The 21,660-nt window shown below is 34.7% G+C and overlaps 1 protein-coding gene across 6 annotated transcripts; it reads left to right on the forward strand.

Annotated features, from left to right (window-relative positions):
- The first annotated feature begins 9,338 nt into the window (after nucleotides 1-9,338).
- On the forward strand, nucleotides 9,339-20,643 carry LOC131629576 (uncharacterized). 6 transcript variants are annotated; one of them, XR_009292060.1, is made up of 17 exons: nucleotides 9,339-9,533; nucleotides 10,600-10,664; nucleotides 11,423-11,954; nucleotides 12,042-12,318; nucleotides 12,886-13,184; nucleotides 13,512-13,694; nucleotides 13,900-14,640; nucleotides 14,715-14,809; nucleotides 14,901-14,960; nucleotides 15,045-15,133; nucleotides 16,564-17,151; nucleotides 17,316-17,390; nucleotides 17,618-17,688; nucleotides 17,774-17,831; nucleotides 18,349-18,604; nucleotides 18,812-19,769; nucleotides 19,989-20,643. XR_009292060.1 is itself a non-coding variant. In XM_058900378.1 (17 exons), exons 4-17 carry the CDS (start codon nucleotides 11,548-11,550, stop codon nucleotides 19,528-19,530), a joined length of 3,918 nt encoding a protein of 1,305 aa, XP_058756361.1. In that variant the 5' UTR covers nucleotides 9,339-9,533; nucleotides 9,637-9,804; nucleotides 10,600-10,664; nucleotides 11,423-11,547; the 3' UTR covers nucleotides 19,531-19,906. The 6 variants fall into 6 exon arrangements, 4 of the variants coding, with proteins under 4 accessions (XP_058756361.1, XP_058756368.1, XP_058756340.1 ...); XR_009292061.1 differs by having other exon boundaries at nucleotides 20,028-20,642; XM_058900378.1 differs by lacking the exon at nucleotides 19,989-20,643 and adding an exon at nucleotides 9,637-9,804 and having other exon boundaries at nucleotides 18,812-19,906.
- The last annotated feature ends 1,017 nt before the right edge of the window (nucleotides 20,644-21,660 follow it).

A 21,660-nucleotide genomic window follows, 5' to 3' on the forward strand; every position in this document is an offset into this window, starting at 1 on the left:
ATGATTCATTGCTTTATCTGACTATATTCTTTCAAAGGGAAATCTCCACCAAAGGACATGTGTCGAGACACCCAACAAAATGAGGTGGTAGAAAGAAAACACCAATACATCCTTAACGTAGCTAGATTTATTTTTTTCTATTCCAATATTCCTTTGAATCTATGGAATTTTTGCATTCAGCATGTCGTCCATATTATCAATAGGTTACCAAGTTCTCTTCTCAATTCTAAGTGTCCTTATGAACTTCTATTTAGCAAACCTCCATCCATGATCCACTTAAAGGTCTTTGGATGTTTGTCCTATACTACTTTCTTTTAAACTCACAAAACAAAATTTAATCCTGGAGCTAGGAAAGCCATCTTTCTTGGTTACAAGGAAGGTACAAAGGGCTTTATTCTCTATGATATTCAAAACCACAATATGAAAACACATTCCCTTTTAAACATAAAACCCCTTCTGGTGTACCTACACAGTTTGTCCCCACACAACCTATCTCATACCTTGATGCCCATCTCACTGCCACACCTAATCTCTTTCCTAATCAGCATCTTAGTACCACTAATATTTCCTATTCATTTGACATGTCAATTTATACTAACGATAGTGATGCTGCCACATCAATTCAGCCTATTAACCTTCCTAACTCTGCACCTTCTAGCTCTACACCCTATGTTCCAACTGATGTGAATTTCCAAAATAATATCACCTAAAATAGCCATAACTCTCCCCTTTCTCAAGATTCTCAGCATCTCAATACCTCTAATAGTTTTAATAAATCTGCACCACATACAACTAATATACATGTCCTTACACCTATGACTGAGCATAGTCGCACTTTACTTGAAAATTCATCTTCTGATGTGAACCAGTCCATGGATCTTTTTCATACCTTACCCTTTGAGTCTTTACCTGCTGCAAACTAACAAGTTATCCAACATTCTGCAGAGGCTACTACATTACCCACCAGACATTCCTCTAGATCCTCTCACCCTCCTCAATATCTAAAGGACTATCATTGTTATTCCACTACTTCTAACCACCATTCCAAAGTTCTATATCCTTTGTCTTATGTTCTTAACTATGATCACTGCTCACTGTCTTCTAGGCATTTCTATTTTTCTGTTTCATCTAATATTGAACCAAAAACATGTAACCAAGCCATTAAGATGGATTATTGGAAGCATGCTATAGATGTTGAACTTCATGCTCTTGAAGAAAATCAAACATGGAGTGTGGTTGATCTTCCACCAGGAAAAGCCCCCATTGGATGTAGATGGGTTTACGAGATTAAATATAAAGCATATGACTCCATTGAGAGGTATAAAGCTAGGTTGGCAGCTAAAGGTTACACACAAATGAAGGGTATTGACTATTTTGACACATTCTCACCTGTAGCCAAAATCATAACAGTAAACGTTCTTTTATCCATTGTTGCTATCAAAGGCTAGTATCTTGAACAGTTGGATGTCTACAATTCTTTTCTTCGTGGTGACTTACATGAAGAGGTATATATGACACTTCCCCCTGGTATTTTTACTGCTAAACCTTCTCAAGTATGCAAACTGCAAAAATCCTTGTATGGCCATAAACAGGCAAGCATGCAATGGTACTCTAAATAGGGATGGGAGGCAGATTCAAACCCATGGGCCCCACCCACACTCAAACCCGAGTCAACGAGTGAAAACCCGAGTTGACTGGGTTTGGGTGTCACCCGATACTTCGGGTGCGTTTTTGGGCTGTGAAACACGCATCCCAAACCACACCCGCTAAGACCTGAAATTACATAAGTTCATCTAAATATATATAAGTGTAACAAACTTAATGGAAAGTTTTAGACTTTAATTTAAATTTCAATGTTGATGGAAAATTTTAATGTTGATGTTGCAAAGTTGTAGTAAAATTAATGGAAAATTGTAATATTGTTGTTGGAAAGTTGTAGGAAAATCAATGGAAAATTTCAATGTTGTTGTTATATTTTATGTGTTTTGCTGCGGGTTCGGGTGAAAAAACCCGAACCCAACGGGTGTGAGTGTTATTTTACCACCCGGATAGCCTTTTAGTTTGGATGGTGGTTCAGGTGTTTTTATTTCTGATCTTTCGTGTGGTTCTTTTGATTTCGGGATCAAACCGAAGCGGTTGTGATGTATCCTTTCCTCTCATAAATGGTTAGAACTATCTATTACCATTAGTAGGTTAGTGAATATAACCAAAATATATAAATATTATTATATCTTAATAAAAAAACTTAAAATGATAAAAAAAACTATTGAGATGTCTTTAAAAACTAACGTCAGTCCCCGAAAATTACTCTATTTTGTTGCGAGTGTGTAGTTAGCAAGTGCAATATTATTGTATCCGCATATACTAATTGTGTTTAAAGACAATTTCAAGAGTTTTAATGATTCTAAGAAAGGGTTTAAAAGTTTTTTATTGTGAAAAGGCAAATGATAGAAAACTAATGGAGATTTTAGTATTAATAGTGAGAAAACTTGTAATGGATAGATTTCATCATTTATACTCATGCATAACTCATTAGATAGTAATATGTTCTTATACTTAGTTATTAATATTACTAACTATTGCTCTCAATGTATCCCATTTCTAACTCAACAGCGTGAGATAAATTATATTAAATAATATACAATGTCTCACACTATTAAATGCACCAAGACTAAGTTCCAAAATTGATATAAAGATATTGATTATCTTGGACCTTTGTGGGGATATTAAACCAAGCCTTATGTCTAGGAATTAACATCCAATATATGAAGACTTGGATCTAGTAACTACCAACATCTTTCTTATGTAAAGTTGTACAATGAAAATATCTTTTAGCTAGCTAATCCAAAATAAACATTAAGAACGAAAAGTCATCAATATTAAAGCTTAAGTAGAATTGCATAAAATGCCACAACCTTAATAAAATATGAATATAAAATGACTACATCTAGCCCAAACAAAGATATTTCTAGCCACACTTACTCATCATATTTGTACAGGTAATCCCGAGAACACAATCTTGAAGCGTCATTAGATAATGTCACGTGAGTAATGCTTCCGCCTTTAATCCTCATATCTTATTCTTCTATAAATACGGTTTCGTTGCATATCTAGAAATAAAGAGGATAATGGAAGTCATTGTGCAATGTGGTTCCTTGAGCACTACAATGATGAGGCATCATAGACCAAAGGTTACGATCATGATGCTCATTATACCAGAGACACTGATCTTAAATCAGTGTCATTATTCTCCGATACGACTGATCAAAAAAGGGGGAATACTTGCATGGTTAACTCTCCAACACCAAAGTCAGCTTTGGGTTTAAGATAGTTGTGGTGAAAGTGGATATTAGAGTTTGTGCCCCTGGAAACCCTTTGCGAAGGTATTTATATATTGGGCTCAATGGAGTAGGTTGGATAAATGGCCTCATGCAATTGGACATTTGGCCGACACAAAATAGTTTCCCCTAAGACTTGTTGACTGTAACACCCCAAATCTACCCCACAGTTTAATAGGAAAATAAGAGTGTAAAAATCTTAAAACAAGCAACACATTTGAGGCGTCACAAGTTCAACTTAAGAAAAACAATGTACGCTCATAAATATATCGATACATAACACTTATAATGGAGGAAACAAACTTCGTTAAACATTTATCCAGGAATATGTCATATTATCGCAGCGGAATTCGAAAACAACATAATCTAAATCATAACAGCTTGCCAACAAGGCACAACATATCCAACATGTCTCAACAAGTCATAACAACATAATCAAATGAAGGATGACGACATCTAATCAAAACATAACGACATAAAGCAATAAGCATCATAAACTTCCCTCGAGTGCTATGTATCAGAGCATAGACACACCGACTCGAGCTATAAGGTAAACGGCTACTCCACGTCGTTACCTGCACGTTACCAACAAAGGGTAGCATTCAAATAGAAGGGGTGAGATATCATTCATTATAAAAAATGTATGATAATATTTAAAGCATGACAAAGATCATACATATATCACCACTTCTCATCGCATAACATCTTACCACAATTTTCATCGTCAAACCCTTACAAAACGACAACATTTCAATAATTCAATTATAACAACATATCTAATTCACAATTATACCATCAATGCATCACTTTAACATCTCACCATCACGTCACATCACATCACCTCAATAATTCACACACAATTAATGAAATTTAAATGTGGCTCAACTTATGCAAATGCATGTGGTACCATTTGGAGTATAACTCCCATGTCTCAAAATTGCCATTGGGCACACGTCACTATTTGCCACTAAGGCTTCGTCGCTTTTGCCACTAAGGCCACGTCTCTTTTATGCAATGGATGTGACTCAATGAATGCTACATCCACACCAACCACCACATTTACAACACATCACAAACATCGACTAAACACCATTACTTTATAGTAATTTATCACTTCACTATCACGTCACTATGTTGTAACAACATACAACAATACATCACTTCACAACAACAATCACAACATCAAGCAATACAATTCAAGCAAAGATTCAAAAAGCTCATTCTAAATAATAATTAACCACATATAATCACACCAGCAATCATTATTCATCATCAATCATCAATCAAAATATGTTTTCAACCAGAAATTCATGCAATTTCATCATAAACCTAGGGTTTCTACAACAATCAATTCATGGTTCAACATATCATCTAAACCAACCCTAAAAATCATCATACATCCCTTTTTCATGAAAAAATCCCATCCTTACCTTAGGTTTTGGATTGAAGACAACTCTGGCTTCAATCTTGGATTCTCCTATTCTCTTCATTTTTCTCCTCTTTCTTTTCTATTCCCAAATTTTACCAAATGAGTTTCTAATTTTCTATTCTCTAAGACCCTTGTTTTCTTAAACCTTCACTAAACCTCAAATTACTAATGGGCCCTATTTAGCACTTCTTAATTACTAATACCGACTTAGGCCCAATAATTAATCCACTTACTAACTTATGCTATTTACTAATAATACTCAATAAATAACACAAGTATCACATAAGCACATAATCAACATATAATTCACATAACACATAATTAAATAAATACGAAATTAAAAATGGTCGTTACACTGACCATTATGGATACTAGGGGAGTGTTCTAGTTGCTGTGACCGGCCTTTGGGATGGTTGTCCAGACATCAGTTGACATGCAGTGCTTTGGTTTTGCCAAAGTGTGATGGGAACATGATAATTAAATACAATCCTATTATTGAAATGTTTCGTCGTGTTTTCTTTGACGCGTGACTTGAAAAGGTAAAAAGTGACATGACACATCTTATTATGTACTTGAATATACTTTAGTTAGGTTGTGTTCCCAAGATAAAATCTAAACTTTGATTCACCCTTGATTATTGCTTTCAATTTAATCCGTTCAGTTGCCTCTGTCTATATATGGATAGAAATAGAGTATGGAGAAACTTTTCACTATTTTGTAGATTGAATTTCTCTCGTCCTTTTGAATCTTTCCCAATTATATGAGAGCGTTTTCTTTATGAGTAAGTACTGTTACATATTCCAACCCTCTCCTTGCTTCTGCATTTCAAACTTACATTTCAAGGTACCTTCTCTCCCCCTCAACTTTTTACTCAATCATTTATTATGTTTTTGTTATGATGAATTATTACCCTATTATCGTTGATATCGATTCAGAGAGTAGTGCTTCTTCATATTGAAAAAGAGGAATGGCGTATGAATCATATTCCTTATTTTTTGTTAGTGGGGATTTTAAACCATAAGTGATTCTTTTGAGTGATGATTCCGAAATGGAAGGGACGTCTGGAGAATCTCTTTCGGTTAAAGCTCTTTTTAGGGATTCTTCAGAGGCTCTATCCTTAGATGAACCTAATAGGGGTGAAAATCTCGCTGTTAAACTGATGCCTTCCACTGTATTGACCGATGCAAAAATATAAGTTGCCCGTCAAAGGAGGGATCGAGCAAGTAACTTTGACTAACTATATAGACAGACAAATTGTCACGAGCCTAACGATGTTGAAACTGCAAGTCATTTAGGGTGTCAGTGAATTGTCTTGGGCCAGTCCTGATGATCATTGTAAAGATGACGTACTGGCTCATAAGAGACTTCGACTAGTTGAGTCAGCTAATGCCAACATATATGACACGATGGCCACTGAAATATTTAGAACTCTTTCTGTCTTGAGCACTATTGAGGTCGTGATCGAAACTAACATCATAGTTGGCAGTCCCTCAGATTGGTCGATTCACCCCATAGGCCCGAAGGAGAGGATATGCAGCTCTTTTGAGGGTTGTTCGATAGGGGTGTTCAAAATCGAACTAGCCAAATAGAAAAGCGCTAACTGAACCAAATGAAACTGAAACCGCAAAAATCGTATTTGGTTCGAATGTATTCTAGCCATTTTTTAACCAAACCGCACGATTCAGTTTTGTTTGCGGTTTTCATTTTGCAAACCAATCCAAATTTATTATATTACAAAATCTTAAAGACAATTATATATTTTAGTTCTTTAGAGAAATTAATATGTATTACGTGTTTACTTTACCGTATTCTTTATAGGATATTTATTTTAATTTATATAAAAATAATTATTTATTTATAAATATTATTATTTTTTATTTGAAATGAAATTATTATATATTTAATTTTGTTTTCATTTTTAATTTGCTAAACATTGATAAGGATAAGAATAAAAGATTTTTTTTTTTTACATTACTCTTCTATCTCTTTATATACAAAGTATTGACAATAAAAAAGAAACTATAGTGTTATCACCCGCTTATAAATACATAATATAATATTTTAAATTTATTTAAGAATGCACACACTTTTCTCTTGCGGTTAAGATGACTTTTAGCGTCAAAACCGCCCAAATAGCACCACAAACACCCTTATTGCTTGGTTTCTCTGTATGAGTGTATTTTCACCAAGTTGTGGTATGCTTGCCTTTTTTTGACTTTGAGGTGGCCATTACGGTCTAAAGTTTTCCCCTCGTAGTTTTAGTCCGGAGCTTGGGCTCTCTTGAAGGTGTTCCAATTCTTTTTGCTCTGTAGACTAAGTAACAATGCCAAAATTATAAAATGTACTACTACTTCTTTGCATAGATTGTTGCTACTCAACCCTGCTGGAAAATAGTCACCCCTGTTGAAATAACAACGCTTCATGATTACTGCAAAATCAAACATATGCTAAGAGATTTAGAATTGCATTTTGTGTTAAGAATTTATGCAAATTAAGACACTTATATTAGTGGTTATATAATTTACAATAATGTCTCATGAGTCATGGATAACCAAAATTCCATTTGTATAATTATTCTAAAACTATTGATTTTTATATTATTATTGTTCATTATTTTATAAATCATATAAAATGATTAGTTAATTTCAAATTTGCATATTCATCTAAATATTTTTTTATACCATGTCATATAAATTTATCTGTGCAGATGTGTTAGGTGCAAGTGTGAGTGATTAATGTCCCACATTGCTTATGAATGAGTGAAATGATGAATTTATAAAAGAGAAGACTCATTCACATATCACCGTAAAGTTTTAGGTGAAGATGTGGTGTCTAGGGATGTCAACGGGGCAGAGAATGTTCAGAGGATGCTTCTCCGCTCCCCGCCCGTCCTCAAATTTATTTCCCGTCCCCAATCTCCGCCACGGGAGAATATTTTCCCCATCCCCACAGACCACGGAGATTGAATCTTAAAATATTTTTATATTGCCGTCCAGTGCAAGTGGTTGATTATGTGTGAATGTGACAAATTCATAACTACTAATTTATTAATTGAATGAAAAACATGTTACTTATGTGAAGTAAAGTGAATTTGAAGAGTAATTGTCACAAGCACAATGAGCAAATGAGAGTGGTTGTTGTGATAATGAGAACAAAGGAGATGATGAATGAATGAGACAAATATAATTGAGAAAAGAAAAGGAGGAGACAATGTGTACATTCTATGTATTAGGTGCACTTTTCTAGGGTTGAGTACTTGGGTAATGAAATAATATATTACACAATAAAACATAAAAATAAAATAATCCACTAAAGACTATTCTTTTTCTAATACATTAATATTTTATATGTAAAATTATATATATATATATATATATATATATATATATATATATATATATATATATATATATATATATATATATATTATAACATATAAAATATAAGAAAATATCTTACCTCACCCCTTTGATCTCTCACTCATCATGCGAGTTGTCCATCTGCTTCCGTAGATGTACCTCCGAAAGTTTTTTTGTTTATATTGAGTTTTTCCTTAGGTGTATTTACGGAAGCGTTAAAACATAGTGAAAGTTCATGAAATCTTCCGTAGCTACACCTATGTAAGATTTTGAAAATAGAGTGTTCCGTAGATATACCTACAGAACATTATGTTATATTTTCAAATCAATTACATTTCACTCCTAAACTCCAATTTTTATAAAAAAAAATGAAACATCAAATTATAGTAAATCAAAGTAATTGGAAAACCTCAATTGCACTACTTTGATTTATTATAATTTGATGTTATATTTTTGTTATAAAAATTGAGTTTTGGAGTGAAATGTAATTGATTTAAAATGTAACAGAATATTCTGTAGGTATATCTACGGAATACTCTATTTTCAAAACCTTCTACCGATGTAGCTACAAAAGTATTTCATTTAATTTGAGATTTCCCAATTAATTTGGGATCTTCTCAAAATTTCACTATCTTTTAAATCAATTTTTTTTTTCTTTTTAAAAATGTACCTTCGAAGGTACATGTACGAAAACAGTGGACATAAATAGAATTTCGCCGGGTGACTAAGAGATTTAAGAGGTGGATTGAGAAATTCTCAAATATAAAACTTAAATAATATGGTCAGAGTAGGGGAATCCAGGCGACGGAGAATACTTTTCCAATCCCCGCTCCAAAGTGCCATCTGGCGAACTTTTCCGTTCATCCCCATTCCAGCGAAAAAAAATCCCCAACTTCGATGCTCAAAACAGATAATTCCCACGAGATTAGATGTAAATTGACATTTCTAATAGCGTCTCTTATGAACCTAGAACATTGGTGCCGTTGATGCTCCGGATTTTCCAAGACTCCCGATTTAGAACATGAAGAGGTTTAACACACATCAAGGTTTGGAAAACCAAAAATAAAAATTCATGATAATAATCAGAGCACATGTACGTAACACAATGCCAGATATACGGTGTCGAACCCCATTATTACTAAAAAACCCTCAACTAATCTACCATACTCAATTTTTAAAAGTCAAAACTAAGAAAAACAGGGGTAAACTAGTAATATCAACATATCCCAATTTTGCCGATCATTGATCAAAACACCGTGTACTCTTCGTCGTCCATGGTTTTGCTTCGTACGAATTCAAAGCTGTAACTCTTCGTCAAGCAACTCAACAACAACGTTCAATTCTCAACGGCTCTTCTTCGATTTTCTCTATCCACGATAAAACCCTCTCATCATTGTAACATTCAAGGTCTTCAATTTTCCATTTCGCTCTATTTTTTTTCATTCAATTTCTAGGGTTTTCGTTTTTGGCAATTTGTAATGCTTTTCGTTTTCGTTGTTTCCTATTTCAGGTAGTTTGTTACTTCATTCTTTTCCTTTTCTGTTGATTCAGCCCCTAGGGTTTCGTTTTCTTACTCCTGAGTCTCTATTATTTTTTTTATCGAAAAAAATTGAAATCATGCTTTGGAGTGAATTGTAATGGAAGCAATTTAGTGTAGAAGATTTATCTGCTTTCCTTGGTAAATTTCATACTTGCTTTCTATTTTTTTATCAGAAAAACCACTGTCGATTATACTATATTGTTATACCAAAATTACTATTTTTTTATCATCAAGCTATCATATGATATATCATATATTAAATTAATTTAATTAAAGTTCTTTGAGTTTAAATCGCGCAGATGTATTGTCATTGCTTAATGTGGTTGTATATAGTGTATTGAACTAAGGAAGTAAACTTAAGAGCAAACGAAAATGGGTGTGACTTGTGAGTGTAGGAAACATGAATTGTCAACAATAGTGTGCGCTTGAAGTTGCTGCTTGGCACACTTAAAAAGTTTGACTTGAAGTTGAACTGTTTTTTGCGGGGTTTGAAAGCTAGCGGATTGTTGAAAAGATTGATCTACTATTTTTCTTGTGAATGAGATTAGTGAGGGTTTAGTTAATGGGATAAGATTGGTGTTTGATGTATTGTCGGCCTAAACGGATGTGGTAATTGGTTTGCATTGAGTATATTTGTTGTTAGCAAATCTTTATAGGATATGTTGAAATGGCATAGACTTCACTTTGTTGTCAATTGAATATTTATTATGTGAAATCACATTTCTGTATATGATCTAATGTTCATGATGCCTGGTAATGTACAATTGATCTGACTTGCATGTGCATGAGTGTGCAATTGTGACTTGCTTATGAGCAAAACCTTGACTAATATGGAATTGGAAAAGTTCTTGCATGGTTATGTAGTTTACCTTTTGCCATTTATATCTTGGGTATGTCTATTGGCATTAACTTTTCTTGTTTAATAATTTGCAGCTTCAAAAGATACCTACATTTATAATAGAGCCGCGGAAGGAAGATATATGCTATAAAGACTTAAGGTAAGAAGTATATTACATCTTAAAAACTTTATGGCTGATTCTCCCTCCTTCATAATGTATTTGGTACAAGTTTATTTATTCTATTCTCCTTGCTTCTACCTTCTTAATGAATCAAGATGTATAAGCTTTTTTAACCTCGTGTCTAGTTATGTTTTATTTATAAACTGCACCCAATGTTCTGTCTTGTCCTGTTTTAGTTCTAAAATAGAAAAATGTACCAAATATAGATTAGAACCCATATTTTCCATTTCGTATAAATCTATCTTGTATACCAAGTACCAACTTTATGTTAGTATAGTACATATAATTCATTCAATTGAAATTGAGATAGTTAAAATCATTTAAGAGAATGTTCATCTTCTACTTGGACTTGTTGTCATCAGTCTTAAGTGTATGCTATTCGAATGGAATTTTGTTTTGTGGATAATTTTCTTAGTTTGAGACGGTATACTATATAGAACGATGATATAAGAAAGAATGAGGACATAGTCCTGTATAGAACAGATATACATATCATGTAATTTAATACAGCTTTTGCGGTTTATCAAGTTGATTGAAGTTAAGGATTTAGTATAATTTTTTAAAGGTATCCTTATTTAGTAGCTTTGTATGAGAATAGTGGTGCTGATACTGTTAATTACTTCTACAAAATTTATACATGTAAGTGGACTTTAAATCTCTGGAAATAGTTTATATACATCAAATATATTTAGTAGATATGTCAATTGAGTTTGACTTTTCTATTTTGACCTTTTCAGGTACTTTGTCCAATTGTTCTATTGAAATTTAGACTTGCGCTTTATGTGCTACTGTTCTTCAATTTTATCGTGCACCGATCTATGGTTTGTATTTTTTATTCGAAGGATGTGTGGGAACTAGTGCAATGACAACAAAGTTTGATCCATCTTCTAGTAGCCCAGATAGACCACTGTATACTGCGCAGCGTGGATCCCATATAGCTGCTTCATTAGATAGGTCGGGTAGCTTTCGAGAATGCATGGAAAATCCAATTTTGTCTTCTCTGCCCAACATGTTGAGAAGTAGTTCTCCAGCAACTCATGGGGATGTGGAGAGCTTCTTCAATTATGTGCATTTTGATCCAAAGTTGTTGGTGTTAGATCACAAATCTAATCGTCACGTGGATTACAAGAGACATGCTAATGCTGCTCTAGGAATTTCACCCGATGAATCTCCGTCTAGCTCTGCAAAAGGAAAGCTTTTGCCATCCCCAGTACCAGAAGACATCAAGCGTATGCGAGATAGTCTGTATTCAAGCACTGTGAAGGCGAGGTAGTTCTTTGTAGGTTTTTTACTTGCATTTAAGATATAAACTTGTGTAACTAATGAATAACATTGCATAATTGTGAATTTCAACAGGGAACGTGGGAAAATGTTCAATGAAGCCTTATCTGTATTCAATGAAGTTTTCCCAACTGTCAATTTGAAGAAGAGATCTCGAGTTGAAAGCTTTTCCAACGATCGTTCTAGTGTCATGTTGAATGACCGCTCAGCCCTGGGGTCAAGCATGGGTAAGGTTGGTGTTCAAGGTCATCTCGTCACAGGTGCTTTTGAACTAGAGCAGCAAAAGTCCGAAGAGAGAACCAAAAATTTGGTTCCAAACAAGCGCACTCGAACTTCTATGGTTGATGTGAAGGTACATGTCTGACTTTTTCCTCTTGCATTTTTGCTAGTCTTTACATTGCACAATTTTCTTCTCTCTTTTTACCTCCTTTTATTGTTCTTTATTCAATTTTTACCGTTTTAGAGTAAATACTGCATTTATATATACTATATATATACCCTAGTAGTATATTTTGAAAAATCAATTTTGTTCTCCATATCTCCAACTGACATGAGATTTGGCATTGGTTAAATTCTGTATTCTCAGAAGTTACATGCTAGAACATTTCCCTACTTGTGTATTAGGTGATATATCATTTCATATGTAGATTTTTTTATCCATAAAAAATCATGGTATATTTGTTGTATACAATTTGTATTCTATCGTTGTATGTAGGTGTTTCATTACCTTTATAGTTGGTTTATGCCTTGTTCCTTTTCTGGAAGTGGCAAAAAGTCAATGTAGATTTGTTTCTGTTTTAATAATGCATGGGTGTGCGTTTGGTGGCCTTAAACTTCTGTTATTTCTTTTACATATGTTGAGTCGGCTGTCAGATTAACACTGTGTATGAAGAACTGATGTTGTTTTGGTAAATTCTAGATGGATGTACGGACCAATTCTCTTGTTAGGCCATTAGGGACCGTTGATAGAGATAAGGAAAAGCTACGAATTGCCAATAATGGTGTAGCTCAGAGTGAGGAGCGAAACTTACCTGTTGTAGGTGATGGTTGGGAAAAGTCAAAAATGAGGAAGAAGCGATCATGCATCAAGCTAGATGGTTCTCCAAGTACTACTTTGAACAAACCTACTAGTGGTTTCCAGGAAACAAAACAGGGAATACAACAAAGACTTGCTACTGATTCTCGGTCGAAATTGAGTAACGATTCTAATACTTATAGGTAAGAAACTTTTGGGTAAATTAATTGTTGCTGTATGAATATGTTGGGTAATCAGTGGTATCTCTAGTCTCATGTTTTTCAGTTTAATAATTTTTGTGGATATTAAAACATGTTAGTAAATGGTGAAAGGATTTACTTCCAAGAAAGAATATTATTGTGGGGTTTTTTGGTAGGTTCTTTCTGATTTTTATCATCCTTGCTTTAAACTCTGATGGGAGAATCATCTAACAAGTTTTTTTTTTTTATTAATATTATTATCCAGTTCTTATTTATTGTTTTATTAGTATTTAGGTTATAGATATAATATTTTCATGTGTTTTTGTACAGGCTGGGCATTTCTAATGGAACTGTTACAGCTGGCAAAACGGATGGAGTCTCTCAACAGACTGGGTTGGGTATACGTGCCCCTATCCATAGAAATGACCAAGATAATAGTTCCCTTGTCAACGATAAGCGGGTTCGTCCTGTTAGTTCAGACAAGGAGAGGGTGAACTTCAGAGCTGTTAACAAGTAACTCCTATTTTCTCATTCATTTGATGTTGCGCTTTGAAGAGATAGATCTTTCCTTGGCTACATTTTCTTATGTGTTGCTTTCTTATATTCTTTTTCCATTTCCACGTGCTTTGGAGCCTTGTGATCAGTGATCAAAATCTCTTCATGTTTATGATTTGAATTCTGCAGTTGATTAAGTTTCTATATTATGTTTTATGCTCAGGGCAACTGTTCGTGACGAATTCAATTCAGCCAGCCCTACCTCTAGTACAAAATTGAATGCTGCTATCCGGGCTCCACGATCAGGTTCAGGAGTTGCCCCTAAGTTGTCACCAGTTGTCCATAGAACAGCTGTTCCTAATGATTGGGAGCTTTCTCACTGTGCCACAAAGCCCCCAGCTGGTGTTAATAGTACTAATAATCGCAAACGTGTGACATCGGCACGGTCATCTTCGCCACCTGTTGTCCCCTGGCAGAGGCCGCAAAAGAGCTCTCGTACTGCCAGGAGAACAAGTTTTGTGCCGATTGCTTCAAGTAATGATGAAGCTTCTGCTGTGGATGCAGTCTCTGATGTGTCTGGTAATGATATTGGTTTAGGATTTGCGAGACGCTCGGCTGGAAGTTCTCCTCAGCAAATTAAACTAAAAGGTGAACCTTCACCTTCGGCTGCTTTATCTGAAAGTGAAGAGTCTGGGGTGGCTGAGGTTAAACCAAAAGAAAAGGGCAGGAAACCAGAAGAGAGAGATCTGAAAGCTGGACAAAATGTTCCAAAGGTGTCTAACTTGGTAACTAGAAAGAGTAAGCTTGTTTCTGGGGAAGAACTTGGAGATGGCGTTCGGAGGCAAGGCAGGACCGGGCGCGGTCTCAATGCCACAAGGTCTCAGAAACCAATGGCATTTGAGAAGCTTGGAAATACTGCAAAACAACTTAGAAGTGCAAGACTAGGATCTGATAAGAATGAAAGGTTAGGATCTATCTCTTTTTTAATTTTTTTGAACAAATAAATTGAAGTCTCAAGGTTTTATGGAATCCTTGCAGCAAAGTGGGTCGTCCACCAACAAGGAAACTTTCTGATCGCAAAGCCTATGCTCGTCAAAAGCCTACTGCCATTTGTGCAGCAGCAGATTATTTTGGTACTAGTTAAAACCTTAGAAAAATTAAACGAACACAACTTTTGTATGCCAAGTGTAAATATGTAATTACTTTTTTGTTATGTTGGTATAGTTGGGTCAGAAGATGGACATGGAGAGCTATTGGCTGCTGTAAAGGGTGTTATCAACTCTGGTATATTTTACTAAATACTGTATATCTTTGTTTCCTAAATAATTTCCCCTGATGGAGTAATTTAACATATTCTTATTGTTGCAGCCTATACCTTCTCCAGCCCATTTTGGAAACAAATGGAGCCTTTCTTCGGTTTGATACCTGATGAAGATATTACTTACTGGAAGCAGAAGGTACTAATATTTGATTTTTCAATGGCAGTTGTCACCGTTTTTTAAAAGTTTGTAACAGATCAGTAGTCATGCTGACTATTGACACTTAGCAGGCACTTCCATATGATGGAAAATAGTGCATTTGCGGTGATGCGGTAGATTTTTGTGATGGTGTCCATAATATCTTAGTAGCTAACTCCACATAAAGTAATCGATAAACTCTATCATGTGTAAGTTTTTATTGATGAGGAAAACATAGTCTGTGTTATTGCATGTGGATACGCATAGGTTTTGATTTTGTCATACTAGATCTCTTATCAGTTCTACTGGATACAATGAAATGTTTCTGGGACTACACTGCAATAGGAATTGGACCAGTAAGGTGATGGATCAGTTGAAAAACTGGAAATTTATTCCAATCCTCTATTGTTCAAGGCTCTGAATCTGAATTCTGGAGATGGTTTTGAGGAGGATTACAGTAAAAATCTCTCAATTCTAGGATTGTAGAACCCTGGTCCCACTCCCGACTTTCTTAAAATCTGCCGTACCCTGCAGTCCTCTCAACATTTTTTATTCTGTTATTTTCCCTCTTGTCCCCAACTACATCTGTTAGATGCCCTAACCATGTAACTGACTCGGATTCTGTTCTTTGTTTACTCTTGGTTCTCCTAACATACACCTTAGTGACTCTGGGTTTACTTCCACACTATTCGTACTACTACTGACTACTGAGAATTGTCAAGTGTAAATTACAAGATAAATGCAATGGTGCCTTTTGTTTTAGACATATATTTGATGTTAATGATATGACTTTGCAGAATAATGCAGCAGATATTGACTGTTCTAATAGGATATGACATTGACACATATCAATTCTCTAGGTCATTTGGTAACTATATTGATTGACTAGATGGCATAATGTTGTGCTATATGATATATCTTTTTATGCCAATAAACCTAAGGCAGGCTAAATCATAAAATGCTTAAGATAATTAGCTTATATCGGACAAAGTTGTGGATGTGTTTTAAATTTTCCTTCTATATACGATGGAAGTTTTTGGGTGAAGTAGTTCTACTAGTAAATTTTCTTTATAATAATCATAATATGACTTGAGATTGATTATTTTAGAGCTAGAGTGTTGACAACATTCCTGTTATAATTATTTTCTATTAATGTTTATTATGTTCTGAACCAATATGGAACCGTGGCCATTGAATTTTATTATTTAGTCATGTTTTTCATATCTCTGTTCTGTATTAGTTTGATGTGAAAATCATCCCTCCTATTTTTTATATATTATATTTTTATTGATGATCAAGGCAGAACTATATTATTAAATAAAAAAGAAAAGAAACAAGAAGGCAGTATTAAATGTTTGAAAAAAATGGAATATCTGAGACAAATCAAGAATAGGAACCAAACTTCTTTAATGGTTCACTTGACCTTTTAGGTAAATCTTGAATCAAGCACTCAGATGGCAACTCCAGTTCCTAAATATATAGATGGCGGTGAAACCATTAATAGATATGGGTTGATTGGCTGTGAAAGAGATGTCAGATCTGATGTTCAAGGCAGTGCTGGTATTATTACAGAAAAATTACCACCACCCAAGGGAGATCATAAAATGGTACCTCTCTGTCAACGTCTTATAGCTGCTTTAATCTCAGAGGAAGATCGTAGTGGTGGAAATGAAGATTTCAAGTTTGACGCATTTGATACTGAATCCGAGCCTGATGGAGAATCAGAATTGAATGGTTTGAATCAACGCTCATTAACTAAATTTCAGTTTGCTTGTCATTCTGCTTATAATGGTTATGGGATTACTGGGAAGCCAACACACGATGAAACTGAAAGTGATATGATTGATATTCCTAATTTTGGGTTGAATCCAAGCTTTGGCAACTCGGTAAATGGTTTTCTTCATGATAAGACATTAATGTCTGGCTTGGCCTGTTCAGAGTTGCAATATAATAGCTTGGACATAAATGATAAGCTTCTATTGGAGCTTCAAAGTATTGGACTTGACCTAGAATCCGTGGTAAGCTTTTACTTTCCTAATCCAGTGACTTTAAACTATATTATTTTAGATTGTTCTGATTTTTGTCAGAAATTTCTTTAATATAATTAATAGATTACTTACAAATGTTATGATTTTTGTTTGGTATTTAGCATGTTAATATGATTATTACTGTTTTTTTTAAGCCTGAAATGGTGCAAGAAGATGATGAAGCCTTATTGGAGGATATTACTAGGTTAGAAGAGCTGTACCAAGGACAGGTACGGACTACTGCTGAAGTTATACTATTCTTCTTAGTTCTTACTGTCAAATATTTCCCTGCATGTAACTATTATTTTATTTCATAATATTTCACGCAGTATACTCGCATAGATTGATTGCAGAGCTGGAGATAGTTGATTTATAGAATTCTGGAAATGTTTAATGAAGTTGATCTTTTATCTGATGTGATTTAGTTTATGGTCTTTTATTTTCTTGTGTATCATAGGTTTCCAATAAGAGAAACTTGCTAGATGGATTGTTGAAATCTGCGTCAGCCGCAAAAGAACTTCGGGAAAAGTAAGGCTGCTGCCATTTGTACCCGTTATTTGCTATTTTTAACTTTCTGTGTCTTTATTGTTCTAAATATAAACTTGTTTGACAGGGATTTTGATCAACGTGCTCTTGATCAACTTGTTGTTACAGCTTATGAGAAATACACGGTAATCTTCTTATTCAATATTACTGTTTGTTTATAGAATCTTGGTTGTCAGTTTTAGAACAAGATTTTTGCATGCTAATTTAGTTGTACCTCGAACTTCTGGGCCGAGGATTTAGCTAGAGCTATAGTATTATAGTTATTGATAAGGCTGGGGATCTTTAATTATGGGTAATGGATTCAGAGTGAGAGCCTGGTTTGGACTCTCATTGCAGGTTTTTTTTTTGGCTGGGGGGGTCGAAGAAGAGACTTATCAAACTGTAAAAGGACCATATGTTATGCAGTGGCCTTAGAAAAAAGCAACCAACGTTTTATTTTATATTAGAGTTGACCAAAGGGCGGCCCATGTGTGATGTCGAAGCCCCACTATTATGGTGTCTAGGGAGGGTGAGATGTATGTGTTATTACCCATTCTGTTACTTAAGTTTAAAACTCGAAAGTACCGGGTCACAAGCTAGGAATCTTACTGTTGCATAAGTACGTCATATTGCAGAGTGGCTTAACAAATAATTGATTGTCAGGCTTGTCGAGGTTCTAGTGCCTCGGGTGGGAAAAATTCAAGCAACAACAAAATGGTCAAGCAAGCTGCATTGGCATTTGTTAAATGGACATTGGAGCGATACCACCAATTTGAAGATACAGGCAAGAGCTGTTTCAGCGAGCCTTTATTCAAGGATATGTTCCTTACTGCTTCTTCCCAGCATAGTATTGTTCGGCAATCAGATGGACTGGAGGCTGATTCCTCAAAACTTTTCCTGTCTCCGGAAGCAACAACAGGTTCTTAACTTTCTGGCATAAATAATTTTATTTTGTTTTTATTCTATATATCTGCTGTGAAGTGTGTCATCATGCTCACTTACATACTTAGATAACTAAATTTGTACATGCCATTTTTTTGTCTGGTTTATAATGTCTTGTTTTTTCTTTTGCTCCTTTCAGCATAAGCTAGATTTTGACTTTTTTGTTTTTTTTTTCTTTCTGCAGCTTCCATGGGTTCACAGCAGAGCCCATCACAATATTTTCAGAATATGGATAATCTGGATTTCACTTCATCAGATATGCTTCCTGCATTAAATCATTCATCTGAACAAACCAGTGGCAGGGAAGATTTCTGGTCAAACAGGGTCAAGAAGAGAGAATTGTTCCTTGATGATGTTGGGGGTGCTCAAGGTAATTCAAGTGCTCCGGGCATTGGAAGTTCTCTAGCAAGCACTGCTAAAGGAAAGAGGAGCGAGAGAGACAGAGATGGAAAGGGGCATGGCAGAGAGGTACTTTCAAGAAATGGAACTACGAAAGTTGGTAGGCAGGCATCATCCATTGTTAAAGGAGAAAGGAAAACCAAAACAAAGCCTAAACAGAAAGCAACTCAGCATTCTGTTTCTGTAAATGGCCTCGTTGGTAAGTTGTCAGAGAAACCAAAACCAGTATTGCCTTCTGTTTCAAAGTCTATCGAAAAGCCTAGTAATAGAAGTGCCAGGGAAAAGGATGATTTTGGTTTGGGTGGATTGGATGAGCCAATTGATTTGTCCAACCTGCAGCTGCCTGGAATGGACGTGCTCGGTGATCCCGGTGACCTTGCTGACCAAGGTCAAGATCTTGGTTCATGGTTGAATATTGATGACGATGGATTACAAGATCATGATGACTTTATGGGCCTTGAAATTCCTATGGATGACCTTTCAGACTTGAATATGATGGTTTGAAGCTGCTTTCTTTGTATAGAGTTCTTAGTATACCAACAATAACAAAGGAAACAAAGTACCCTGAAAAAATAACCGGTTACATAGGATGGTTTTATGGCTAATTCTGTCTACAAGTAGGTTCTATAGATTCTTTGGTAAATTATTCTCTCCAAGTTGCTTTTGAGTGGCGCTTTCAGCTGTTTTGGATTTTGCTTGTGTTCAAGTTCTTGACTTCCACTGTAAAGATCTTTTTGTTCAAGGTAGAAGTTAGTATCCCAGCGATTATATATATGTTAGAAAACATTATTCTGGTTGTAGCTCTTAGAAATCAGAGAACAAGGCCTCGTGTACATACATTTAATTTTTATAATAAAATCAGCTTTTTCATTTACTGAAATGATATCGAGTTCGCTACTCTCTGTTGATCTCCTTCCTTCTCCCTCTTCCATGGGTTTTCGTTTGGATTTTGCATTTTGCAGATACATGCCTCAATGTGATGTGGTGTTTGTGGTTTGCAGCAGTGGCTTCATCAAGGTATTATCCACATTATTCTAAGAGGTTTACGCTGGAAGTTTTGATGACTGATTTGAGTGGGGTCAACTGATTATTGCCCGTGTTTCATCAGATAATCCATTGTTGCTTGCTTTTGTTACTTTGGAAATTATATGTATGAAGAAGATTCTGGGTATCAATCTTGACCATACATTTTACCGGATTTTGTAGTAGTCTATACGCTCAAAAGTTCTTAATTAGGAATTGAGAGAATTATTATTGTCCTTCTAGTTGTGTACAACATTTGAGGGTTAAGGGTCATCTTATGGATGTAAATACTTCATATGTTTCTTCCATGGTGAAATTTAGCGGCAGTAGTTTTTATGTAAGGTAATGTTCCTAAGTAAGGATTCTTGATTTCCATTTTTCTATTTAAATTAAGATATGTATGTCTGTCTTGGAAGAGACTGTTTGGATATTAACTATGGATAGTTAATAGCATGTGGCTCTCATTGATTAGCTTACTCCTTTAGCACAACTCTCTCTAGTTGCATATTTTATGTTGCTGGTATCAGGATTTTTCTATATATTGGGACTTATGTGAATTTATAAGGCAATTTCTTTTCCTGACCTATAATATTCTCCAAAGCTCCTGGCGAAAAGTAAAGAGGATCCTATAAATTCGGAGATGCATCTCCCAACGCACCATGTTCACACAAAATAAATGCTAATAGTTGAGCATCTCTTACTTTGCCAAACTTTAATTCTAAGATGCATTTTTGAATGTGTTTTAGGGTTTGTTCGCAGATACATCTCTAAATTAACCCTTGTTTTCAAATTAAGGGAAATTTTCGAATATGCATTTCTCAAAATATTTAATATATATATATATATATATATATATATATATATATATATATATATATATATATATATATATATATATATATATATATATATATATATATATATATATATATATATATATATAAAAGGCGCGCAGACTCTCCCTTTCTTCATTTTTGTAAATATTTTTCTTCTTCATTTGAGCTCGTGAGATACATTGTTCGAGTCTATTTTCAAGCAACAGAAGAACATCTACTTCAATCTTACAAGTCCCAACTCACTCCATTTACTACATTGAAAATTATTCATCCTCATTAACACTAATCCAACTCATTCCATGTATTCATCCTCATAAACACTTTTTTGAATAAGTTTTTTTTTTTTTTTTACTTTTGATTAATGTATTAGATAAAATAGTTTACTTTTAGTACATTAGGTAATAATAGATTTTGAAATAGGTAATCTTACAGACATGCACTATGATTTGGGTGGTTAGGACAAGATTAGGAACTGCTTCTGAATTGAAGCAAAACACGAAACTTTTTTGGAGATCCATCTCATAAATGAATTTTTTGTTTGTTTTTGGAGACGTATCTCCAAATTTGGTCCTCTTTGTTATAAAATTTTAAACTAATGTCTTTTTTTTCCTTTTTTTTCCCAAGAGAATGGCTGTAAGCAACAACAAAATGAGACTCGACTGTGGAACCCTAACTGCGTCCGCTCTCCGCAAGAGGACTTTTCAAAATAAGCATGCTAGAGCTATGCAGGAAACCGTCCTTAGGCCTCATGACGAGGAAGCGTAGGGTTCTAGGA

Source organism: Vicia villosa, linkage group LG1, assembly GCF_029867415.1.
Source record: "Vicia villosa cultivar HV-30 ecotype Madison, WI linkage group LG1, Vvil1.0, whole genome shotgun sequence".
In the NCBI taxonomy this organism is placed as follows: Eukaryota; Viridiplantae; Streptophyta; class Magnoliopsida; order Fabales; family Fabaceae; genus Vicia; species Vicia villosa.

Excerpts from the sequence above, each read along its gene's own strand:
- LOC131629576 (XM_058900378.1), top strand. The coding sequence starts at position 11,548 with ATGACAACAAAGTTTGATCCATCTTCTAGTAGCCCAGATAGACCACTG. Across the intron at positions 12,319-12,885 it reads CTTCTATGGTTGATGTGAAG|ATGGATGTACGGACCAATTC; the intron begins GTACATGTCTGA and ends GGTAAATTCTAG. Across the intron at positions 18,605-18,811 it reads GTCTCCGGAAGCAACAACAG|CTTCCATGGGTTCACAGCAG; the intron begins GTTCTTAACTTT and ends TTCTTTCTGCAG.